General features: G+C 44.1%; 3 protein-coding genes and 1 pseudogene across 4 annotated transcripts; 2 read left to right on the forward strand and 2 right to left on the reverse strand.

Moving 5' to 3' along the window:
• Positions 1-677: 677 nt before the first annotated feature.
• Positions 678-19339, reverse strand: LOC148135555 (uncharacterized; annotated as a pseudogene). The gene is made up of 2 exons (XR_015755016.1): positions 18796-19339; positions 678-3084 (listed from the first exon to the last, which is right to left on the reverse strand). The product of XR_015755016.1 is annotated as an uncharacterized LOC148135555 (transcript).
• LOC122545904 (histone H4) lies at positions 19241-19870 on the forward strand. Its single transcript, XM_043684778.2, has one exon. It carries the CDS (start codon positions 19246-19248, stop codon positions 19555-19557), a length of 312 nt encoding a protein of 103 aa, XP_043540713.1. The 5' UTR covers positions 19241-19245; the 3' UTR covers positions 19558-19870.
• Positions 19871-20382: 512 nt separating this feature from the next.
• Positions 20383-20834, forward strand: LOC148135556 (histone H3). The gene has a single exon (XM_087984581.1). It carries the CDS (start codon positions 20383-20385, stop codon positions 20791-20793), a length of 411 nt encoding a protein of 136 aa, XP_087840707.1. The 3' UTR covers positions 20794-20834.
• Positions 20835-21926: 1092 nt separating this feature from the next.
• On the reverse strand, positions 21927-22888 carry LOC122544582 (histone H2A-like). The gene has a single exon (XM_043683899.2). It carries the CDS (start codon positions 22871-22873, stop codon positions 22484-22486), a length of 390 nt encoding a protein of 129 aa, XP_043539834.2. The 5' UTR covers positions 22874-22888; the 3' UTR covers positions 21927-22483.
• Between the last annotated feature and the right edge of the window lie 1064 nt (positions 22889-23952).

Below are 23952 nucleotides of genomic sequence, written 5' to 3' on the forward strand. Positions count from 1 at the left end.
CTCACACAGACACAAGGTGGAGAACGTGCCATAGTCCACAGACAGTTCTCTGAGGGTGGAATCGAACCCAGGTGCCTGGTGTCATGAGGCAGTGGTACTATCTGCTGAGCCATGCCACCCAGAGCTTTGAGGTTCTGCTTTGTCTTTGTAGCTTCTAACTTCTCGTGAGCCGACAGCAGAGGATCTCTCCTCCCGACATTGTTGCATCATCTCCAATGCAACCTCCCTTTCCCACCTCTCCAGCCCTGATCACATCTGTTCCTGAATCCTCCTACTAGACAGACACCGATGCCATCTGGAATCCTGCTGCTAGTTGCAGAGAACAGACAATGCCTGTCATTATTCTGTCCGTTACCACCACCATCACCACCACCCACTCCCCAGCATTGTCCTTCGTGTCACCACCCACCACCCAGCCAGTTCACTCCTCTGGCCTGCAGCCCTCTCTCAGATCTCCTTTACCTGTCCACTGACCCAATTAGAAGGCTATCTGGAGGGGAATGTGTGTTGTGTAACTGCTTAATTGTTTCTAGTGGCTGAGCAGAGGCTGATAGCCAGGTTCGGTACCCATGAGGATAGCCACAACCGGGATCTTGGGTTTATATCCACTGTATTGTACACTCACACACAAGCACATATACACACACTCATGCAGACAGACATTCTCTCTCATACACTTGCTCTCTCCCAGATACACAGACGTACTCTCCACACATGCACCCACCCTTGCAAAGGCTTATTTTCCATCACACATTTTATCAAGCATGCACACGCACACACACACACACATGTGCACGTGCAAACTGCCTCTGATGGATGCACAAATACATACAAGTCTTTGGAGTGACTTTTCATTTGCGAAATTACATTCTATTGTGCAATGTTTGAGCAAAATCTGCAGGCAGTCAATCCATATAACATTTTATAAATTCCTACTTTGGAAATTAGAACCAGTCTCACTCAAGATTGGGATATAGAGAAACTCTAACCTCACAACCTTCATGCATTTTCTGAGCTGAGATGTTATCTCGTTTTTTAAAACCTGAAGTTATGTCAAGAATATTACTTGAAGGAAGCTCGAGGGTTAACATATTAAATGAACCAAAATTTGCAACCCATTCTAAAAGATGAAAGACTTAACAGCATTCTAGGTTTGTAAATTATATGGTATCAGTTGCATGACACTAATCTTTCACTATAAATTTGTTTCTTGTGATCCTCCTCCACAGCTACCTGATGAAGGAGCAGTGATCTGAGAGCTAGTGCTTCCAAATAAACCTGTTGGAATATAACCTGGTGTTGTGTGATTAACTTTGTCCACCCCAGTCCAACACGGGCTCTTCCGCATAATTTCCAGTGATCACAGCTCACACCTCCCCCGGTGCTGCCAGTAAACCTTACAATGCCAATGAAGCAATGGAATACCTGCACTCCTGAAAAAAATTACAATTTCTGATGATACTAACTACTCATTCACCGCTTCTTCTGATACAGGACAGCAGAAACTTATTGCTGGAGGCTGAAAGAAATGAGCAGCTTTGAAACAAAAGCCTGTTACATTGCATAGATTTCAAGGTCCGAGTACGATGGCAAGTTCAAGTAACCTTTGTTGCGACCTAGCTTTGCTACTGCTTCAGATCTTCGCAGTAAAAAGGTGTACAAAATATAGCTTTTTTAAAAAACTGCTCAAGGTCAAAGCGCATACACTACCCACCCACCGTCTCAGACGGTGAGTGGGCTGTCCCCAGTGTGAACCTGCTCATTCATCCGCAGGCCGGAGGCATCAATTAATCCCTTCCAGCACTCGGGCAGGTGAATGGCTTCTCTCCTGTGTGGACCCACTGGTGTGTCCGCAAGTTACTGACATGACTGAATGCCTTCCTGCATTCGGGACAAGTGAATGGCCACTCCCTGGTGTGGACCTGCTGGTGCGACTGCAGGTTACCCAACTGCCTGAATCCCTTTCCGCACTCTGAGCAGGTGAAAGGCTTCTCTTGTGTGTGGACCCGCTGGTGGGTCAGCACTGTAGATGACTCAGTGAACCCCCTCCTGTACACGGGGCACGTGAACGGCTTTTCTCCCACGTGAACCCGCTGGTGCCTCTGCAGCTGTCCCATCTCACTGAATCTCTTCCTGCACACTGAGCAGATGGAAGGCTTCTCCCCGGTGTGGACCCGCTGGTGGATCAGGAGTTTAGATGACTCCGTGAACCCCCCTCCCACATACTGGGCACATGAACGGCTTCTCTCCCGTGTGGACCCGCTGGTTGGTCCATAGGCTGGAAGAATCAATGAATCCCTTCCCGCACAGAGAGTAGGTGAATGGCCTCTCACCTGTGTGGACGCGCTTGTGGATCAGCAGAGCAGATGATTAAGCGAACCCTTTCCCACGAACCAAGCACATGAATGGCCTCTCTCCGGTGTGGACCCGCTGGTGAGTCTGCAGGTTGGAAGAATTCACAAAACCCTTCCCGCACTGAGAGCGGGTGAATGAATGGCCTCTCCCTGGTGTGGACCCTGTTATGGATCAGTAGTGCAGATGATTGAGCAAATGCCTTCCCACACATGGGGCAAGTGAACAGCTTCTCTCCTGTGTGGACCCGCTGGTGCTTCTGCAGATGACCCATCTGACTGAATGCCTGCCCATACACTGAGCAAGTGAACGGTCTCTCCTCAGTGTGAATGTATCTGTGGGTTTCCAGCACTGATGGGGACGGGAATCCTTTCCCACAGTCCCCACATTTCCACTGTTTCCCCATTGGGGGCGCTTTCCTTGTGTCGCTCTGAGTTTGAAATTACAAACAGAATGTGTACACAGTTTCTCCCCACAGTGAGTGGTGTCAGTTTGATCCCCTAAGCTGAGTAAACGGTTTGAAGCACATTTCACAGACAGCGCACTGAATCTCCCTCACTCGGATGTCTCCGTATTCTTCCTGCCATACCAGTGTCCAAAACCTGTCAAGCAGACAAAAGCAAACATTCCTCTCGATTTGAATAGCTGCTGATATTCAAGTCCCAATGAATCAAGTGGTTCTGTCACAAGTTGATGTATCATGTGCTTTCAGATTTCTTTCCGCATGTCTTCCTGCAAAAATAAATTCACAAAATGATTGATCACTGTTAGTACAGTTAAATGCACATAACATAGTTGGCAATTCTGCTAGATTGCCAGATGCCTGCTGATCACATGTTATCCAGGACATAAACCTGAAAATCCTCATGTAGCCCGATATGGAGGAAAACGTCATTTAAGTGACTAGGACCTGGAACAACCTGCCTACAAAGGTGATGGAGATGAGGCTGAACCAAGGATACGAAAATGAAAGGTCAAGGCTCCTTGAGAAAAGAAAGTCAGTACATTTGCTGTCCTATTAAATTAAAAAGACAATAAGAAATTCTGGACGTAACTCCATTCGAGGGTGAAAAATAATTGCGAAATAGCTTTGACAGTAAGTAGGATCTCCAGTAATTTATGCTCTTCTATCTCCACTTCACGACAACCAGGCACAGAAGTGTGTGCTTGTGTGAGTGTTAGATGTGAAAATCATTCTTTGAGATAGAACATTGATGCAGGAAGTATGTTTCAATATGAACAACTAACAAGGGGTTTGTGTAATCGACAGCGAGACTGAGGGGCATTTCATGGACAGATGTGATGACGTCCTTGAGAATATTAAAACAAAGACGTTGCCAGACCCAATAGCAATATCGATGAGATTAAAGATCGAACAACACCAAGCTGCAGTCCAACACGTTTATTTGCAGATTACAAGCTTTCGGAGCTGAGCTCCATCCTCAGGGTTGGAGGAGGGACAAGCGCTCCAAAAGCTTGCAATTAGGAATAAATCTGTTGGACCGTATTCTAGCACAGTTTGATTTTTGACCTTGTCTGCACCAGTCAAACTCCAACATCTCTATAATACAGATCAGTGTGACAGAGGGATGAGATTTAAGTGTCAGTTCAGAGACGAGCCGTGGTGTATCGACTCACAATTTCTTCTGCAGGTTTGACGCTGGGAGAGTCAAGAGCAGATTAGTGGTATCATTGAGGCTGTAGTTCATAGCTCAAGGTTCAAGTAGCAGATGGGATGATGCAGTGAATTATATTCTGGAGGGGATGGCTGTTACAATTAGGAATGGTCAGGGTATTTTGTCAGGAATCAGCTCATGGCCAAAGAAATCACCACAGTTGTGATTCGTCTGTCTCAGCATCAGGTATTGGCCAGGAATGGTATGGAGTCAGAGCAAGGAAATGGAGATTGTAATCAGAACAAAAGGCTTTTGGTTTCTCCATAACTCTATTTGCCAAAGCTACGTCATGTCCCATTTTTGGCCTCCCGATTTTCCTCATAAGTGCACTCCAACTGTCTTTAGATTCTTCTACGGTTTCACTTTCAATCTGGAATTAAGAGTCTAATGATGATTATGATTCAATTTTCGAATTCAGAAAACCCATCTGGTTCACTAATCTTCTGTGAAGAAGCAAGCTGCCACCCTTACCAGGACTGGTTCTGGGTGTGACTCCGGATTCAAAGCAATCCAACTCACCCTTAACTGGCTTCTGGGCTTTTAGGGATGGGCAATGAAGGCTGGTCTAGCCAGCGACACCGTCATCCCGTGAATGGATATTGAAGAAAAAACTCGATTCCTACTCTCTCACTGACACATGCTTCCCCCTTATCTGTGACCGGAACCTGAATTTATCTAATCATCCAGCATTCCTAACACCAATTAACATTACCTTTCACCCTAACAGGAACATGCACTTGACATTTTATTTTTTGAAGACTTCACACTTCTCAGCTGGCCCCATATCTGCGAATATTTGTCCCAATCGATTTGTGAAAGTTTTTGATCAATATCATCAAAATTAACCCTCCTCCATGAATGACATCAAGTTAGTCTAAAGATGAAGCAAATGATTTTGAAAGTAAATGGAATGATGTTGTTTCTTGCAAAGGGTATCGTGTATGATCTTCGGGATGATTTTCTGTATCCATACATGGCGTGGCTGAGACCAAATCTGATGTATTGTATGTGGTTGTAATTCCATGAAGTGAAAAAAAAAGCACTATTGCTTTCGAAACTTTTCAAAGATGTTTATGTTTACTCATTTGTGGGTTGAATACGTTATGCTCTGATAGATTAACAGTTTAGCCCTGAGAATGAGATGTCCTCATTGACCATAGAAGATTTTGTCAACAATATAACTGGGGACTACCTGATAGATATTTTACCGCTATTGGAGAATAAAACTGGGGAAGTCATTAAAGGATGAGACATAATCGTTAAAACAGATACTGCGAAAATATAATTTTTTTTTATTTTAAAATTGTGCAGGTCCATATAAATGTACTTTCAAATCAAGTGGGGTCATTAGTTATGAAATAAATAGCTCCGGATATGACAGCAGCAATGATGTACTTACATGGAGCAGGGGATGTGATAGAATAATACATACTGGACAATGTTAATGTGACCTTACGTGGTGCAGTTTGGCTTCAGACAACATTGAGTGATTCGACTGAAGAGGGAGACAATGTAATACTCCCGAGAAGGGACGGACTATTGTTCCCTCTCTGTTTCCTTCTTCCTCCTCACAGCAATATGTGTGAGATGAAAAACCCTAAATCGGTTTGACCACTCGTAGAGGGTTGCTGACGAGGATTCATTGGAATCTCCCCACTGCCGAAAGCAGAGCGAATTCAGGCGATTCTAACTGTTTCAGGAAGAAATCCCATCACCAGCAGCTGATAAGAAAAGACTAACTGGATAAGCTGAATAGTGTTTGATGCAATCTTTCAATTTTCCTTGGTCATAATCTCAATTAATATTTGGTCGTACTTTTTAAAATCAATGCTCTGCAGAGACTTTGTTTTTCAGTTTGTCATCAAATGTGTGCATGTGTCAGTATTTTTAGAAAGAGAAGCATTGGTGTACATATTTCCAATTTCCAAACTGTTTGTCATTCTTCTTTCTATCACAATTTGAGTAACTTTGTTTTGGCCTTAAATTTGATAATTTTAACAAATTAAAAAAACCTACCTGACTTATTCATAACATTGACCGTGACCAGTCTGAGGTCCATGTTATTGGTCTTTTCACCAAACTGGTTCAATTAAACATTTGCTATGACCAATGGAGAAGTGCAACGAGGAAAGAAAGTTATGACCCAAACTATAGACTGGTGATCCTGACAAAAGTAATGGGTAAGCTGTTGGAGAGGATTTGAAAGGATTGGTTTACATGTATTTGCAAATGCAAGGACTGATTAGGCATCATCAACATGGCTTTGTACATGGGAAATCATGTCTCACTATCTTGATTGCGTTTTTTTAAGAGGTGACAAAAAAAAACTGACGAAGGCAGTGAGGCAGACATTGTCCAAATAGACTTCAGCAAGGCGTCCAACAAGATTCCGGATAGCAGGCAAGTTAGTCAGGTTAGGTCATCAATGTATCCAAGCTGAGCTAGCCAATTGACTACAAAATTGGATTGAAGCTCGAAGTCAGATTGTGAGGCGAGAGGATTGCATTTCAGACTGAAGGCCTGTTACCAGCAGTGTGCTACAAGGATCAGTGCTGACCTTACTGATTTTCCTCATATTTATGAATCATTTGGATGCGAATATGTGCCTGTAGGTTTGCAGATGACATCAACATTTGTGATGTAGTGCAGAAAATTATCTCAGAGTACAACGGGACCTTCATCAGATGGGCCAATGGGCCGAGGAGCGGCAAATGAAATTTAGTTTTGATAAAAATGTAGTATTGCATTTTGTTAAAGTAAAGCAATGCAAAACTTATGCAATGAATGGGAAAGGGCAGGCTTGGAACTGCTGTTTATCAAAGGGGTGCAGGGCTGTAGTTACGTGAAAGTGGAATCGCAGGTAGACAGGGTGGTGAAGAAGACACTTCATATGCTTGCCTTTATTGGTCAGTGCATTGAGAATGGGAGTTAGGTCATGGACGTTTGTGAGACCACATTTAAAATACTGCGTTCAACTCGGTTCACTCTGCTATAGGAAGGACGTTGTTAAACGTTCTAGGGTGAAGAAAAGATTTACGAGGATTTTGCCAGGACGGGAGGCTTTGGACTATCGCAAGAGGCTGGACAATTTGGGACTTTTTACTCTGGAATATCGGAGGCTGAGGTAGGACATTATAAAGGTTTATAAAATCATGAGCGGCATGGATAGTATGAATAACCAAGGCATTTTTCCATGCATTGGGGAATCAAAAACTGGAGTGCAAAGTGTTAAGGTGAGAGGGAAAAGTTTTTATACTTACTTTAGGGGCAATATTTTCATGCAGAGGGTGCTGTGTGTATAGAACAAGCTCTCTGAGAAAGTGATGGATTCAGGCTACGATATATTAAAGGCATCCGGTTGTTCATTTTAATAGGAAGGATTTAGAGTGATATGACTCAATTGTTGACAAGTGATATTAGATCAGATTGGGATGTCCGGTCACTGTGGACAAGTGCCGTGCAGTATGACTCAATAAGAGATACGAGGAAAAATCCTGAACGGGCTTTTCGAGAGGGAGTTCTCTTCCCCAGAAATTTGTGGTGCCCCTGTTTACATTTATTCAAACTGAGTTAGTTAAGTATATCAGAGAGAAGTGAGTCACAGATAATTGGACACAGACAGAAAAGTGTGGCAGAGACCATAACTTGATCTGCGGCAAACTTAGTGCCTGGTGAAAGTGTCAAGATGCTCAAGGTGTCTAATGACCCGGTCCTGCTCCTCAGTCCTATGTTCTTATGTTTTATTCAGCCCCTCAAACTTGCTACTTAGAAACAGAGAGACCATTCAGCCCCTCAAAGCTCTTACACACGGTTTGGGTTAGTTTGGAAAAAATGCAATTGGAAAAAAAGCCCCTCATCTCTCTTTACAGAGACTCCACATTCTACGACTTTTAGATCTACAGTCACTGTGAATATCAACCCGACATCACACCCAGAATTGATTCACAAAATAGTCTGATCTCCCTGACTGCAACATTCTAAAGCAGAATATCCGAGTAAATAACATTGACTAACAGAATGTGAGAACATCAAAGACTTGATCACGTCGATCATCCCACCCACTCCCACCCCGAATCCTGCCTTGCCCTTCACTAAGATCGTGGTTGATCTGCGCGAGATCTCAAATCCACTATGAAGTCCAATTCTCAATAGCCCTCAAATCTCTGACAGGTCAAAAGTCTTCAAAGTTTGTGAGAAGATTTGTAGCTCGGGTGTTCGTTGCTGTGGTTCTTTTCGCCGAGATGGAAGTTTTTGTTGCAAACGTTTCGTCCCCTGTCAGATGACTAAGGGCAAGACAACGGAACGAGGACATGCCGCAACCCAAAGGACTAGCTACACTACCATACATTAAGAACATCTCTGAACTGACAGCCAGACTACTGCGACCACTAGGACTTATAACAGCACACAAACCAACAGCCACACTCAGACAACAACTCACCAGAACGAAGGACTCGATACCCAGCATGAGCAAAACTAATGTAATGTACAAACTCCCATGCAAGGACTGCACAAAACACTATAAAGGACAAACAGGAAGACAGCTAACGATCCGCATTCATGAACACCAACTAGCCACGAAACGACACGACCAGCTGTCCCTAGTAGCCACACACGCAGACGACAAGCAACATGAATTCGACTGGGAGAACACTATAGGGCAAGCCAAACAAAGAACAGCCAGGGAATTCCTAGAAGCATGGCACTCATCCACAAACTCCATCAACAAACACATCGACCTGGACCCAATATACCGGCCACTACAGCGGACAGCTGAAACTGACAACCGGAAGCGGCAGGGACAGGCTACGATAAATGCCGGAGGAAACACCACAGAAGCGCTTCACAGGAGGCTCCCAAGCACTGAGGATGTCACCAAGACAGGGGACGAAACGTTTGCAACAAAAACTTCCAGCTCGGCGAACAGAACCACAGCAGGTCAAAAGTCTATTTACTTTATCTTTAAAAATCTTTAAATTGAAACTTATCAGCTATGATTCAATGGGGGAGTAGACTCAATGGGCAGAATGGATGAATTTATGTCCCTTTGTCTTATCTTTAGATTAGATTACTTACAGTGTGGAAACAGGCCCTTCGGCCCACCAATTCATACCGACCCACCAAAGCGTAACCCACCCATACCCCTACATTTACCCCTTACCTAACATGACGGGCAATTTAGCATGGCCAGTTCACCTGATGTGCACATTTTTGGACTGTGGGAGGAAACCGGATCACCCGGAGGAAACCCACGCAGACACGGGGAGAACGCGCAAACTCCACACAGTCAGTCACCTGAGGCGGGAATTGAACCCTGGTCTCTCTGGCGCTGTGAGGCAGCAGTGCTAAACACTGTGCCTTATGGTCTTAAGGCTTTCTTACTTACAGTGATCTAGCTTTTCTACCTTTTTGGAAAAGCGAATTCATGACCTTAACTACTCTTCCTTTGAAGAAACCACCTCCTTCTCCTACACCAAAACTTCACTCATAAGAATCGATTGTGAACTCTCAACTGTTTAGAGTCATTCATAGCACAGGAGATGATGTTTATCTCAGCCGTGGGACATCACTGTACGAGATCCTCAGGGTAGCTTCCTTAGCCCAGGCATCTCCAATTTGTCTTCATAGAATCTCTGTAGCGTGGAAGCAGGCCATCAGCACATTGAATCCACAACCGATCAGAAAGCCTTAAAATTTGTCCATAAATACTTAGTAGAAATGTAATGTTGAATTATAGAACACAAGAAAATAAACAGGGCAGGCAGGGGGGTATCAGGCCACAAAAGGGGGACCTCGGATGTGCAGAAGATAAAGAACATCTGTGATAACAGGATGCTCGAAAGCAATTAAGAACATTTGCTTTAACTTCAATGAATCTGTGTAAAAAGGACACGGAGTGATAACATTCACAGTTGTTAACTTGTGAAATTAATGACAGTGTTTGACTGTGATCTCGGAAACTATGTATCATCTCAGAATCATGTCAAAAGCCTTGTAATAAACGGTCAGGTCCTATCAATTATAATGGATTCTTATTACGTGTGTGTGTGTGTGTGCGTGTGTGAGAGAGCGAGAGAGATATGAATGTTTTGAATTTATTTGCATTTTGGGACTTTATGATGAGTTTGAGTGGCCATTGCTGTTTCTGAAATGCAAACTCTAAAATGTAATATTGATGAACTTACTTGGTGTTCTTATACACCATGACTGCCCCACTGTCAATTCTAACTCGTCAGATCTTATGTCGTCTTTGAATTTAAATCACAACCCTGAAAAGAAAGCGTGTTTAATTTGAGACTAATGAATCATTTAAAATGTCACCTTTCAGCCTCAGGTAGAATGATTTTGTGTTTTAGATAAAAGCAGAAGTCTGCTCCTAGCTTAAAAATTATTCTAAACCTAACATTGAAGAGATTCTGACACAATCTGTCAGGAAGCCATTTTATGATCAAAGCTTGCCCTCCTCACTAAGATGCCATTTTGTGAAACAATGATATCTGACATGCAAGCTGTGCAAGGTTACCTTATGACCTCTCCCACTTAGTTTAGACTGATACCTTTTTATGACAGGGACTTACCACACCAACAGGCAGTGACTCGGCAGGATCTGTTTTCCTTCCGATAGATGGTCGAGGGCCTACAGGAGTGATCAGTTCAGCGCACACAGACCTGTTAATTAACTTCTCTTCCTTACAAATTATGCCTTTCCACTGTCTGTCTAATTAAGAACATGCAGTGTTTTTTGTAAAGTTTTGTAAAAAGGAAGCCTGTTTGAGACAGAAGCGTGGAGTACTCTGCGAGGGCTCTTAAAGGAAGAGCTGGTGTCCTACTTTTCTAAGGTTTTAGAACCTCAGCCAGCCTGGCTTATAGGTGTAAATGTTATGTTGTAACAGTGATACTATTGGTAAATAAAGGGGAAGGCTAAAATTAAACTAAACTGTTTGTTTATTCCAGACTACTAAAGTGTATGATCTCCAGGATGAACCAAGAGAGGCTTATAGGTCTGAATCCACAAGGGATTCCCTCAGCCGTCTCAAATCTGGACTTTAACAATATGAATAGGAAGGGTTTAGAGAGAGATGGGCTAAGTGCTGGCAAATGGGACCAGATTAGTTTAGGATATCTGGTCGACATGGACAAGTTGGACCGAAGGGTCTGTTTCCAAGCTATACATCTCTATGACTTGACAACTCTTCGGTAACTCATGCCCTGTCGGTGAGCACAGTTTCCCTCCATCTCTGTACTTAACCCCTCCTTCACGGATGGTTGTTGAAACGATGCAACAATGTGGCCTAATTGTCTATCTTCATTGTAACTTTGAAAATGCCCTTAATAACTGCAGATTTTAGTGCTGTTCCTGAATATCTACTTTGGATGAGGATTCAGTTTATCTCTCTCCAACACTGGTGTGTAAACATCAATGGGCTACGTACCTGCTGTTTGTTAGAAGCAGCTGGTCACTCTGCTTTGAACTGAGGAAGTTTTACAGTGTCTTAGTCCCTCAGGTGTTTTTCTGAAGGAAGACACAGGGACACCACCTGTAACTCAACATGAGGCTAGTCTGATAATATTGAACTGATTATTGTCACATTCATTGCACCTTTGTTAGGATGTGTTTTGTCTTTTTCTTTGAAGCCAACAACCTAACCAGAACCACGGATCTGATTCCATTGTTGCCCTGAGCTGCTTCTTGTCTGGGGATTGTGTTTGTTTTTCATGTGATTTGATACCAATTGATTTGGAGATGGTGGTGTTGGACTGGGGTACACAATGTTAAAAATCACACATCAGGAGCTTCCAAAAAAAACTGTTGGACTATAACCTGGTGTTGTGCGATTTTTAACTTGATACCAATTGAGTGAGATCCAGAAACTGAGCAACAACTGCGCAGCACCATGAATGGGGGTACTCAACCACCAGGATGCCTACACAGTTCAATATCCAACTTCCCAACTACTTGTTGGAAAGAGGAAACCGGCGCTATTTCTAATGTTCTTACCAAGACCCCAGTTGTATGTTCTTTTATAACAGTATCACATTTCTACAGTTGGTCCACACAACCTCAAGGGTGAGGTTGCCTCAAACACTTTTACAATTGTATTTTATGATATATTCTTCCTCTGCTCCCACAGACAGTAACAGTATCCAATAAAAAGGAGATGGGAATTCCTCGATGTCAGATACAAATGCCAGGGCTCTCCACATTAAAAAGAAAATAAGCAATCTGACAGAGCTCAGCTCTTCTCACAGTCTCTGTGAGTGGCTCTTAAAAGAGCCTTTGGGTTGTCAGATTCAAGAACGGTCTTCACTTTTTAAAGGCTCTAGGAGGTACATCCACATACTGAATCAGAAATGTTTCTCGTGCACACTTAAATTCCTCTCCATCTAGACCCTTAACACTATGGCATTCCCAATCTATGTTTGGAAAGTTAAAAAACCCTACCATTACCACCCTATTATTCTTACAGATAGCTGAGGTCTCCTTACAAGTTTGTTTCTCAATTTCCCTCTGACTTTTAGGGGGTCTTTTATACAATCCCAATAAGGTGATCAACCCTTTCTTATTTCTCAGTTCCACCCAAATGACTTCCCCGGATGCATTTCCGGGAATATCTTCCCTAAGTACAGCTGTAATGCTATCCCTTATCAAAAATGCCGCTCCCCCTCATCTCTCGCCTCCCTTTCTATCCTTCCTGTAGCATTTGTATCCGGGAACATTAAACTGTGAGTCCTGTCCATTCCTGAGTCACGTTTCTGTAGTTTCCTCTGTGATGTCATTTCCTGTTCTTTTTCTTAGGGGGTGGTAAATGGGATCCAAGTCAATGTGTTTGTTGATGGAGTTCCGGTTGGAATACCATGCTTCTAGGAATTCTCGTTCATGTTTGGCTTGTCCTGGGATGGATGTGTTGTCGCAGTCAAAGTGGTGTCCTTCCTCATCTGTATGTAAGGATACAAGTGAGAGTGGGTCATGTCATTTTGTGGCTAGTTGATATATATGTATCCTGGTGGCTAGTTTTCTGCCTGTTTGTCCAGTGTAGTGGACTCATATCCACAAGTCTCTATAATTGAGATGCATGGTTAAGGTTGATGCTCAGAATCTTTTTCCAGGAGTTGAAATGTCTAAAGCTAAGAGGCATGTGTATAAGGTGAGAGGGGGAAAGTTCAAAGGAGACATACGGGGCAGTTTCTTTTAAACATAGAGAGTGGTAGGAGTGGAATGCACTGTCAGGGGTGCAGATGGAGGCTGGTACGATAATGGTATTGAAAGGACTTTTAGGTAAGCAAATGAATATGCAATAAATGGAGGGTTATGGACCAAGGGCAGGCAGAAGGGATTACTTTCATTTATCGGCATGTTCCGCACAACATCGTGGGCTGAACGACCCAGTTGTGTGCTGTACCAGTCTATGTTGAGATTTAATGCAGTTTATATTTCGGATGAGGATTCATTCAAATTGATTGAAGCTGGGTAGATTGCATTTAGAATATAGATTAAATAGATAGAAACATTCATTTCATCGGTGGTGTTTGACTTTGAAGATATCTGGAAATGGAACTCAATGTGAGTCTGACTTAATCCACTCTGACTGTGGAAAGGATGTTCTTCACTCTGATCACAGTAACATACCTATTGCTTGTTCGAAGCAGCTGGTCAGATTTGGCTCTGTACCGAGGGAATATTACATTGTCTTGGTCCTTTGAGTACTTACCTGGAGGAAGGCAGAGGAGGTACCTCCTGTAATTCAACATCAGCTATGATTGGTAACATCAATGTACCATTCAGTTAATGATCATTATGATTTTTTATTTAAAGCCAGCAAAGTAAACAGAACCACGGGTCTGATTCCACTCCTGCCCTGAGCTGCTCCTTGTCCATTTTTAATTAAAATTCTAAGACCAATTGAGTGAGATACAGAAACTAAACAACATCCACACAGCTCCGTGAATGGGACTACCTGATGTAAGTGGGTATGTGGATATGTGAGTTCAGTTATTGATGTGTACCTGCCAGTTCCGCCTTGGTGAATGTGAGAGTGTAGCTATCAAACTGTAACATTCATTGTATGGTCAATATGTTTACATATTCACACAGCAGAGACTGGCAGGGTCCAATTAATAATTATCGAATCATAAAAATAATACAACACAGAGGGGGCTATTCAGCCCATCTTGTCCATGCCAACCCAAAAACACCCAGATCCCCTTTCCCAATCCCACCTTCCTGCCACAGCGCATAGCCTTGCAGTTTACAGAACTTGACGTGCAGTTCCATGGATTTTTGTTTAAAATAGTTTAGGGTCTTTGCCTGCGCCACCAAATCAAAGTTAAAAATCACACAACACCAGGTTATAGTCCAACAGGTTTACTTGGAAGCACAAGCTTTCAGAGCACTGCTCCTTCATCAGGTGATTGTGGAGTGTAAGATTGTAAGACACAGAATTTATAGCAAAAGTTTCCAGAGTGATGTAACTGAAATTATATCTTGAAAAAGACCCAAATTGTTTGTTAAGTCTCTCCTCTTTAAAAATCATGACCACCAAATCAGGCAGCACATTCCAGATACCCACCACTCTGCACAGAACACATTTTTCCTTACATATCATCTAATTTTATAGCTACTTAGTTTGAATCAATGATCCCTGGTGTTTGAACTCTCTGCCTAGGGAACAGGTTCCTCTCATCTCTCCCTCTCACTATTTAATGAAAAATCGTACAACACCAGGTTATAGTCCAACAGGTTTATTTGGAAGTACTAGCTTTCGGCGTTCTTCTCCTTCATTAGTAGATCGCTATTTAGTATTCCTTTATCATGGCACCTCTGTTCCAAGGAATATAACACCAACCTCTTCAATCTGTCCCGATAGCTACAATTCACCAGCCCTGGCAACATTCTAGTAAATCTCCTCTGCATTCTCTCCACAGCAATGACGTCCTTCCTGTGATGTGGGGACCTGGCTGCACACAATACTCCAGTTGTAGCCACCAGTGCCTTATACAGTTTCATTATTATATCCCTACTTTTGTATTCCATCCCTCTTCCCATGAAGAGCATTCCACGTGCGTTCTGTACAACTCCATCTATCTTGAGGGACCTGTATACTTGCACACCACGATCTCTCACTATATTCCCATTTACTGTTTGACTTCCCAAAATGCATTCCCTCACACTTATCAGAGCTGAACTCCATCTGCCACCTTTCTGCCCACTCCACCAAACCATCGATGATAGATTTGGAGCTTACAGCTATCCTCAACACTATCCAAGATGTGGCCAATTTTTGTGTCATCTGCAAATTTCACAAATTTGTCTACCACATTCAAGTCCAAATCATTAATGTATAAAACAAACGACAGATGTCCCAACACTGAGCGATGCAGAGCACCACTTGAAACAACTTTTCATTCATAAGAGCAGCAATCAACCATGACCATTTCTTTCCTGTAACTAAGCCAACTTTGCATCCAATTCACCACATTACCATGTATCCCACAGCTTTTACTTTTTGGACCAGTTTGCTGTGATGATGCTGCTCCTTTAACAATCTTGTAAAAGACACAGGCTCCGAAAAGTCTGACTTGATGGGTTTTAGGGCCATTTTGATTATAGCTCACAGATAATGCCTCAGGCAAAAGGCTTCCACATTTTTAAGAAGAACACGTGTACATGAAAGGGGAGTGGCCCAGTTTTCCCAGCTCAGCTTTTCTCTGGTTTTTGGCTGTCTGGCTGTTGACTGAAAGCAGTCAGGCAATTGAAAAAGCTGTTGAACCCAAAGCAGGTCCATGCTGGTACTCTCTCTGACATCTCTCCTGTAAGACCGTGTGTTTGATTTTACCTTTGTGTGCCAAAGGGTGTTTGTGGGGATTATTGCAAGTGTTGGGAACAATATCGTTAAGTTCATGTTGGGTTTTCGGATGGGTTAACTTATTTCGCATTCTGTTCTGTTATGAGACATAGGAGCATTTGTTTGTGTTTCATTTGATAATCTTGTAAATCAATTCTGTTTTGTTTAAAACAATGTAGTTTGACCAGCTACATCACCCCTGGAATATCCGCGTTACACCTGCTTAAAACAACTAGCAAAATTAGGGTCCAGGCTACAAGAAATGTTCTGAGGGGATCTGGCATGGTCTATACTATTTTGGGGGCTCTATGTAGGATTTGTTCTATAGTTCTGATTTGGGATTAGGGTTGTTGGACTCTGAGGCAGCGAGTGGTAGGTGTTAGTGTATTTTGTTCTGGGTTTTGAATTCAGTTGGTTTAAACAGTGTTTGGGAGAGCAATGACTCTTTCAGTCAACAAGAGTTTCCTGTGGGTGGAAGAAGTGATTTTGGGGCTTTTACAAAAGGTGATTAAGGGTAAGCTGCTGAAATAGCAGACAAGCTGGGATTGAGGCTGTGTCCTTCCATGAGGAAAGGAGAGATAATTACAGGAGTAGATCAGCATTTACATTGGTTGGAAACACCATCAGAATCTTTAGAGATGGCTAACATTCAATGGAAAATTCAGCAACTTGAGTTAGAGGCAAAACACAAGGAAAGGGCGACAGAAATGAAATCTTTTGAATTATGATTAAATAGAGAGAGAGTGAGGAGAGAGAGTAAAGGAGATAAAGGGAAGGAATAAAGAGAGAGAGTTTGAACTTTGGAAATTGGCTTTTCCTTAATTAATGAAAACTCATGTGGAAGAGCAGAGAGCTATAATGGCAAGATTGACAGCTGAAATGGCTGATGGTTATGAGTTGGTCCATAAGTCAAAGTTTGGCTTCCAAAACCAGTTTCAATCCATGAGGGATAGAAGTTGAGGACAAGAAAAATCCTCACATGGAAAGGAATAGATCTCTGTGAAGATCATAAGTATGACTTACCACAGGGTAAAAAGGAAACCCTTGAAGGGGAAAGAGAAGTTAAAAAGCTCTGAGGTTTTTGCTGCAAAACAGTAGGCTAAATAAATCAATATTGGTGGGTTATGAAAAACACTGGGAAACCAGATATAGAAACAGGATAAGCCAGTGAATTTTGTTGGAGTGGTAACAGAAAGCACAATGGAGGCTCAAAAGCTGCACCAGAAATGCACAAGCTGGTTGGAGGTGTGAGGTCTTCTTAAATCATCCATAGGCCAGGAGAAGCAGATAAAGTGGTTACAATATTAAGACATACAAAGATTGTCTAAATCTGTGATGGTTAAAGATGAGGAGATACGCACCTCTGAAGGACTATTGCCAGAAAAAGGTTCTAATAACAGGAATTCATGTTGAGACAAGAAATGCTTAATTGTGAGAAGTGAGGTTAGATTATCCAGTGAAGAGTGGAGAAGTTGTGGTAGGAGTATTGGACAAACTCTCAGCTCCGGGAATACAATTTATCCTTGCTAATAATATTGTTGATTCACCAGTAGGAGTGCTGCCCCCTGTTGTTGCAAAGCCAACGGAAACTCAGGCAACTGAATTATTGCTGGACATATATCCTGGGATTATTCCTGACTGTGTGATGACAAAGTCACAATCACCACTTGAAACAGAAGAGAACAAGGGTACAGATAAGAAAGTTGAAGTGAAATTAGCAGAGACCCTGTTGGATCAGATGGTTGAGACAAACCGGGAACAGACAGATGATAAAGCAGATATGTTTAGCTTAAATCTTAAGCAAATTTAAAACAATTGTATCAAAAGGCATACACAGAAGAAGAATATGAATCTAACCCTGCATCTTCACATATTCAGGCTGATGAGAAATATGCAGAAATTTATCGAGTCGTATTGCCAGTGGGTTGTAGAGGGAGGTGTCGAATAGCGCATGAGGTCATTTAGGAGTGAGAAAAACTCAGACTTTTGCAGAGATTGTTTGGAATTCACATTTAATTGTCATCTCTGTGTCTGAGAACTATACGGTAAAGGATTAATTCTGTCCTTCTCAGTCACAGATAAACTCCATGTAAATGTGCTTCCTCCAGGTTGAAGGATTTGAGCAATAGGGAGAGGCTGAATAGGTTGGATCTGTTTTCCCTGGAGAGGGACGTTTTATAGAGGTTCATAAAATCACAATGGGCATGGAGAAGTGGTGGAGGCTGGTACAATTACAACATTTAAAAGGCATCTGGTTATGGATATGAATAGGAACGGTTTAGATAGACATGGGCCAAGTGCTGGCAAATGGGACTAGGTTTGGTTAGGATACCTGATCAGCATGGGCGAGTTGGACCGCAAGGTCTGTGTCCATGCTGTACATCTCTATGACTCAATGATTCCTTGTGCTCACCAACAGGACAGGAATTGTGCCGCGCTGCACCTTGTCTGGAGATTGTGTTTGTTTTTTCATATGATTCGATACCAATTGAGTGAAACCTAGAAACTGAGCAACTACTGCACAACTCCATGAATGGGACTGCTCACCACCGGGATGCTAATACAGTTCAATATCCAACTCCCAATCTACTACCTGGAGAGAGGAAAAACGAAACGATATCTAATGGTTTTACCAAGACCCATATGTTTGTCCTTTTAGAGGACAGTTGGTCTGCGGTTCCACTATTGATTGCACACTTTCAACAAACAATGGGAAACAGAATGAAATTTCATTAGGTTCAGAGGATTGTAAACCCCAAGAATGTCCCACAGCAGCTTCTTCCCGCTCTGCCTCCCTCAGCAGGCCCACACACAGCCCGAGAAAGGCCTCTCTCTTCCCCCCAGCCCGCTCACTCCAAGTTCCGGGACCAGTTCCTGCTCCGCTCGGCCTCTTACAAACAGTCCCCGGTTCTCCCTGAACTCACCCCGAATCAATCTCGGTCTCGGAGCCCCCTCTGTGTCCCAGGCTCCCATCCCGATGTGCTGCTGGAAGGAGCCTGCTGTTCCCTTGCTTCCCTGGGCGCTGATCTCTCCATTGCGGTCTGTTTCAAACAAACCTCTTGCACTCACTGAGTAAATGCTCCTCAATGGCAGCGTTGGGGAGGGCCTCACGCATGCGCTCCTCTACTCGGGAAAACAGTCAGTTTTGGGGAGAAAAGGTTCGGTCCCAGACACATGTTGGGGCGGGAGTGAGCTGGAGGTGGAGCTGGATGATCAAAGCCATTTCCCTGCTCTGTCTGTCACTCAGTTTCCTCTCCGGAGCCGCCTCTCACTCTCTGTCAGCTCTTTCTCAGCCAGGTCGGACCGGGCTGTATAAAAAAGGAAGGGGAGGCAGCTCGGCTCTCATTTAGCAGCGGTTGGAGTGAAGAAGCGTGATGTCTGGAAGAGGTAAAGGAGGCAAAGGCCTGGGAAAAGGCGGAGCGAAGCGGCACCGGAAAGTGCTCCGTGATAACATCCAGGGCATCACCAAACCAGCCATCCGGCGCCTGGCTCGCCGTGGCGGGGTCAAGCGCATCTCGGGCTTGATCTACGAGGAGACCCGCGGGGTGCTGAAGGTTTTCCTGGAGAATGTGATCAGGGATGCGGTCACCTACACTGAGCACGCCAAGCGCAAGACAGTCACCGCCATGGATGTGGTGTACGCTCTGAAACGCCAGGGCCGCACTCTCTATGGATTCGGTGGCTGAGGATAAAGCGACCCATTTCCAGCGAACCCAAAGGCTCTTTTCAGAGCCACCCAAACTCTCCGATAGAGAGCGGAGACCTGAGGACGGAGAAGGCAGCACATAGGGAGGGGATAGTGTAACTGTTCTATAACGTGTCATTTTGCCCAGACATGACCCTTTCAGAAACGATACTTACATGAGTTGTGATGCTGGGACACAGCGTATGTTTTCATAGCCTGCTCTGTCCATGTGCCTGTTACAGACCGTTCAGGCGGCCATTAAGTTGTGATTCGGCTGATTATAATCTGGTTGAAATAAAATATCGATTCGGTGAGCTTCTGTTATTTTATCGTGGTACAATTTCAACAGCGGCAGCGTTGTTTAGATTGATTCGCGGTGGGTAGACGTTCGGCTGTTCAGTTTGACTGGGCTGTTTTAAACCCCGCCTTTCCTCCTGCCTGTAACAGACATATCAGGCAATAACCCCCCCCTTTTGTCCGCGCTGATAGCTAACTAAGCTTTAATCGATTACTATAAAGCATCTGAGTTGCGAACGAGTGGCGTAATATGTCTTAATATGTTATTTGATTTCAGGGTTTGAGAGGGTGAATTCAGCGGGCATTTTGCAATTGACCAACTGTCATTTCACGTTATCCGATCAGCCTCCAACAATTCTTTTCCTGCCTTTTCTGTGCCTTCCGGAGCTGTTTCTCTGTGGGCTGAGGGACAGGGCTGTATCCAATCCCAGCTCTAGGGCGGGCTCTCCATTCCCTTAAATAGGCAGCACCGCAGCAGCCTCAGCATTGACTGCAGCAGCCTGTGTGTGTGTTATAGAGAGTTAAGAGAATGGCCAGAACCAAGCAGACAGCGCGCAAATCCACCGGAGGGAAAGCTCCTCGCAAGCAGCTGGCGACCAAAGCGGCCCGCAAGAGCGCTCCGGCCACGGGCGGAGTGAAGAAGCCTCATCGCTACAGGCCCGGCACGGTGGCTCTGCGGGAGATCCGCCGCTACCAGAAATCCACCGAGCTGCTGATCCGCAAACTGCCCTTCCAGCGCCTGGTGCGAGAGATCGCTCAGGACTTCAAGACCGACCTGCGCTTCCAGAGCTCGGCGGTGATGGCCCTGCAGGAGGCCAGCGAGGCTTACCTGGTGGGACTGTTTGAGGACACCAACTTGTGTGCCATCCACGCCAAGCGGGTCACCATCATGCCCAAAGACATCCAGCTGGCCCGCCGGATCCGCGGGGAGCGCGCCTAAACGGAGCATAGCCGGCCCTGCACATTCACCCCGAGAGAGAGAGAGAGAAAGACACAACGGCTCTTTTCAGAGCCACTAAACCATCCAGAGGGAGCAGGAAACGATGGGTTGTATTAATATTGTAGTTATAAAACCAGGAAGTAAGTACGGAATGAGTTATAAGCGATATTGACGTGGGCAGTGAAGTCCTATCTAATGAGATCTCCCGTGTTCGCAGAATTTATGACAGATTGTGAAATATAATTTTAACATCATTGTGGTAGTAGATTATAAATTCCCGCGAATCTCCCTCTCTGTCTAGGTATTCATATGGCTTGTCGTTGGGGGATGGCAAAGATTTGGTGCCAAGAGATCGAATTGTTACTTGCGGACATTAGTGTCGTATTTTAGGAAGTGCACAGGAGCTGAGTAAAGCATTAATGGGGAGTCAGTTAAACAAAGCCGCAGGCAGCGGCAGTCCAGTTCCAACTACTGAGATCTCTGGTGATCGCAGATTTTGGTATAAAAGATTCCAGAATTTAACTAATGGGGGTGGGATAGGATTGACGCCTAAAGATCAACGGCTCATTTTTAAATTTGAAAAGCCCACTAAGATGTAGAACAGAAGTTTTTGCAGAGGAAAATGCGTAGGTACTTAGGTGTTGATTTGTGTATCGATTACAAAAGTGTAGTTTATACAATCTAACTTTACCCTCCTTTTACAGCTGATTAAAAAAAATCACCTACGGGTACTTAGACTGGCTTTCTTCTCTGCCCCCAGAGAGAGAGCATTTTATGAACACACTAGTGAACAAAGCTCAGTAGTATTTGCTACATCGACTGTATGCTTATTGCACTGGGTCAATTCAGCTCTTCCTGATGCAGTTGAAGGGAATGTGAAACCAAAGTCAAACCCGATCGGGACATTTCTCGTCCTGCAAGTACAAATTCAGCATGTGGGTGTGTGTTTTGCCGAGGGGTGGGGGTATGAGTGTGTGTGTGTGTGTGTGCAAGTGTAAAGAAGTATACGCGTACGTCTGAGAGGGTGCATGCCTGCGTGAGGGACAGTAGTGTGAGCGTATGAGAGATGGATCTCCGTGAGTGTCTGTGTACTTCGCTCAAAAGCTGAAAGAATCCAAGTGAGATTCTGTAAATCCATTTTTTTTTTAAGATTAGAATCAGTCTGACCAGTCTCACACAGGGCACCTTGCACCTTAAAGGCATTATCTAGGCCAACGTGACATCAGTTGCTCAGGTTCACTTGAGAATGTAACTTTTAGATGTTCTGCGATTTACATTTGCAAAAACTGAAACCAACATGATCATTCTAAAAGATTACAGATTAACCAACAATCCGGGTCTTTGTTAATATGATTTCAGTTACATCACACTCTAAACTTCTGCGAAAAATTGTCTTCCGATCTTAGACTACAAACACGTGATGAAAGCTCCGAAAGCTAGTGCATAGAAATTAACCTGTTTGACTATAAGCTGGTGTTGCGTGATTTTTAACTTTATACATCACAGTCCAACATCAGCATCTCAAAACCGCAAGTGTTCAATAACAAGGCGATAGTAATTGACTGATCTCATGCTCAAAGTTCTCCACAGTAAAATAAATCCGGCAAGGATGACGGCGTAGCCCCTTTCACGCATGTTGTGAGTGGCTCTGAAAAGAGCCTTTGGGTTATCAGATTCAAGAATACTCTCTTCACTTTTTAGCAGATCCAGCAGCGGCGGTTTTCTTGGGCAGCAGCACGGCCTGGATATTAGGCAGCACCCCGCCCTGAGCGATGGTCACCCCTCCCAGCAACTTGTTGAGCTCCTCGTCGTTGCGCACGGCCAGCTGCAGGTGCCTGGGGATGATGCGGGTCTTCTTGTTGTCCCGGGCCGCGTTGCCGGCCAGCTCCAGGATTTCAGCCGTCAGATACTCCAGCACCGCAGCCAGATAGACCGGCGCTCCGGCACCCACACGCTCAGCATAGTTACCCTTTCTCAGGAGCCTGTGAACACGGCCCACTGGGAACTGCAGGCCAGCCCGGGACGACCGAGACTTCGCCTTGGCGCGAGCTTTCCCACCGCCCTTTCCTCTTCCAGACATGGTCACAAACTCACAAGCACTTTCACAGAAAATGCTGCACTCCGCCCACATTGCGGCCTCTTATATCTTCGGGAGGAATGGTGGGGCGGCCATTTCTGATTGGTCCCATTGTCCAGCCCCTCCTAATGTTGTTTCAATTCCCAATCAGATATCTGCCTCATTCCCCAATCCGGAGAGGGCACGGGGAGGAAGGCGGAAAGTACCGGCGCCAAATCATCAACCGCCTTCTTTCCAATTTGAAAATCCCGCCAATTTACAAACAAAGGAGTGTCTTTTATATTGAAAAATGAAGTACAAAATACGGAGGAAGTTTTTATAAAATACTCGTATCTTAATTTACTTTTAGTTTACAAATGTATACTTCACTCGATCTGTCTCTCCCTCATTTGGCGACCTGTATTCGTCCATTTCTGATCTCGAGTGGGTAATTTTCTAAACCTTAAGAAGCTGAAAAGAAACACGCCAAACACTTCAGTCCGCACTTGACTTCTCACTTCACATTTCAATAGCACCCTGGCATGCTGATAAAGCAGCACACAACATTCTTCCGGCACAGTATCGATGGCGAACACGGTGTTTAGACGATATTCTAAAGCTGTCCTCCCTTATTGCTCTCGCTCTATCAGCAAAATCATCACATTTCAACCCGGCAGCTGTTTTGGCGTTCTCTCGGTTCCCTTTGAAAGCCTCTCACCGACCGCAGAAATTGCTTTGCTTTTTGCATTCTGAAAAATCAGATTAAACCCGTGCATTGCAATTTTTTTTTTAAAAATCAGATGAAAGATGTGGACAAGTATGTATTGTTTGCTTGGGGAGAAAGTGAGGTCTGCAGATGCTGGAGATCAGAGCTGAAAATGTGTTGCTGGAAAAGCGCAGCAGGTCAGGCAGCATCAAGGGAACAGAAGAATCGACGTTTCGGGCATAAGCCCTTCTTCAGGAATTGTTTGCTTGCCAAGTTTAAAATCACGTAGCACCAGGTCATAATCCAACCAGCTAATTCGAAAGCACTAACTTTCGGAGTGCTGCTCCTTCATTAGGTAGTATGTAAGTTATGAAAATAAGTATTAACATTTTACCAG

The sequence above is a fragment of the Chiloscyllium plagiosum genome, unplaced genomic scaffold (assembly GCF_037043375.1).
Source record: "Chiloscyllium plagiosum isolate Xiang-an unplaced genomic scaffold, Cpla_swu_hap1 HiC_scaffold_49, whole genome shotgun sequence".
In the NCBI taxonomy this organism is placed as follows: Eukaryota; Metazoa; Chordata; class Chondrichthyes; order Orectolobiformes; family Hemiscylliidae; genus Chiloscyllium; species Chiloscyllium plagiosum.

What these genes read in the sequence shown, in the direction of transcription:
- LOC148135556 (XM_087984581.1), top strand. Translation starts at nt 20,383, where the DNA reads ATGGCCAGAACCAAGCAGACAGCGCGCAAATCCACCGGAGGGAAAGCT.
- LOC122545904 (XM_043684778.2), top strand. Translation starts at nt 19,246, where the DNA reads ATGTCTGGAAGAGGTAAAGGAGGCAAAGGCCTGGGAAAAGGCGGAGCG.
- LOC122544582 (XM_043683899.2), bottom strand. Translation starts at nt 22,873, where the DNA reads ATGTCTGGAAGAGGAAAGGGCGGTGGGAAAGCTCGCGCCAAGGCGAAG.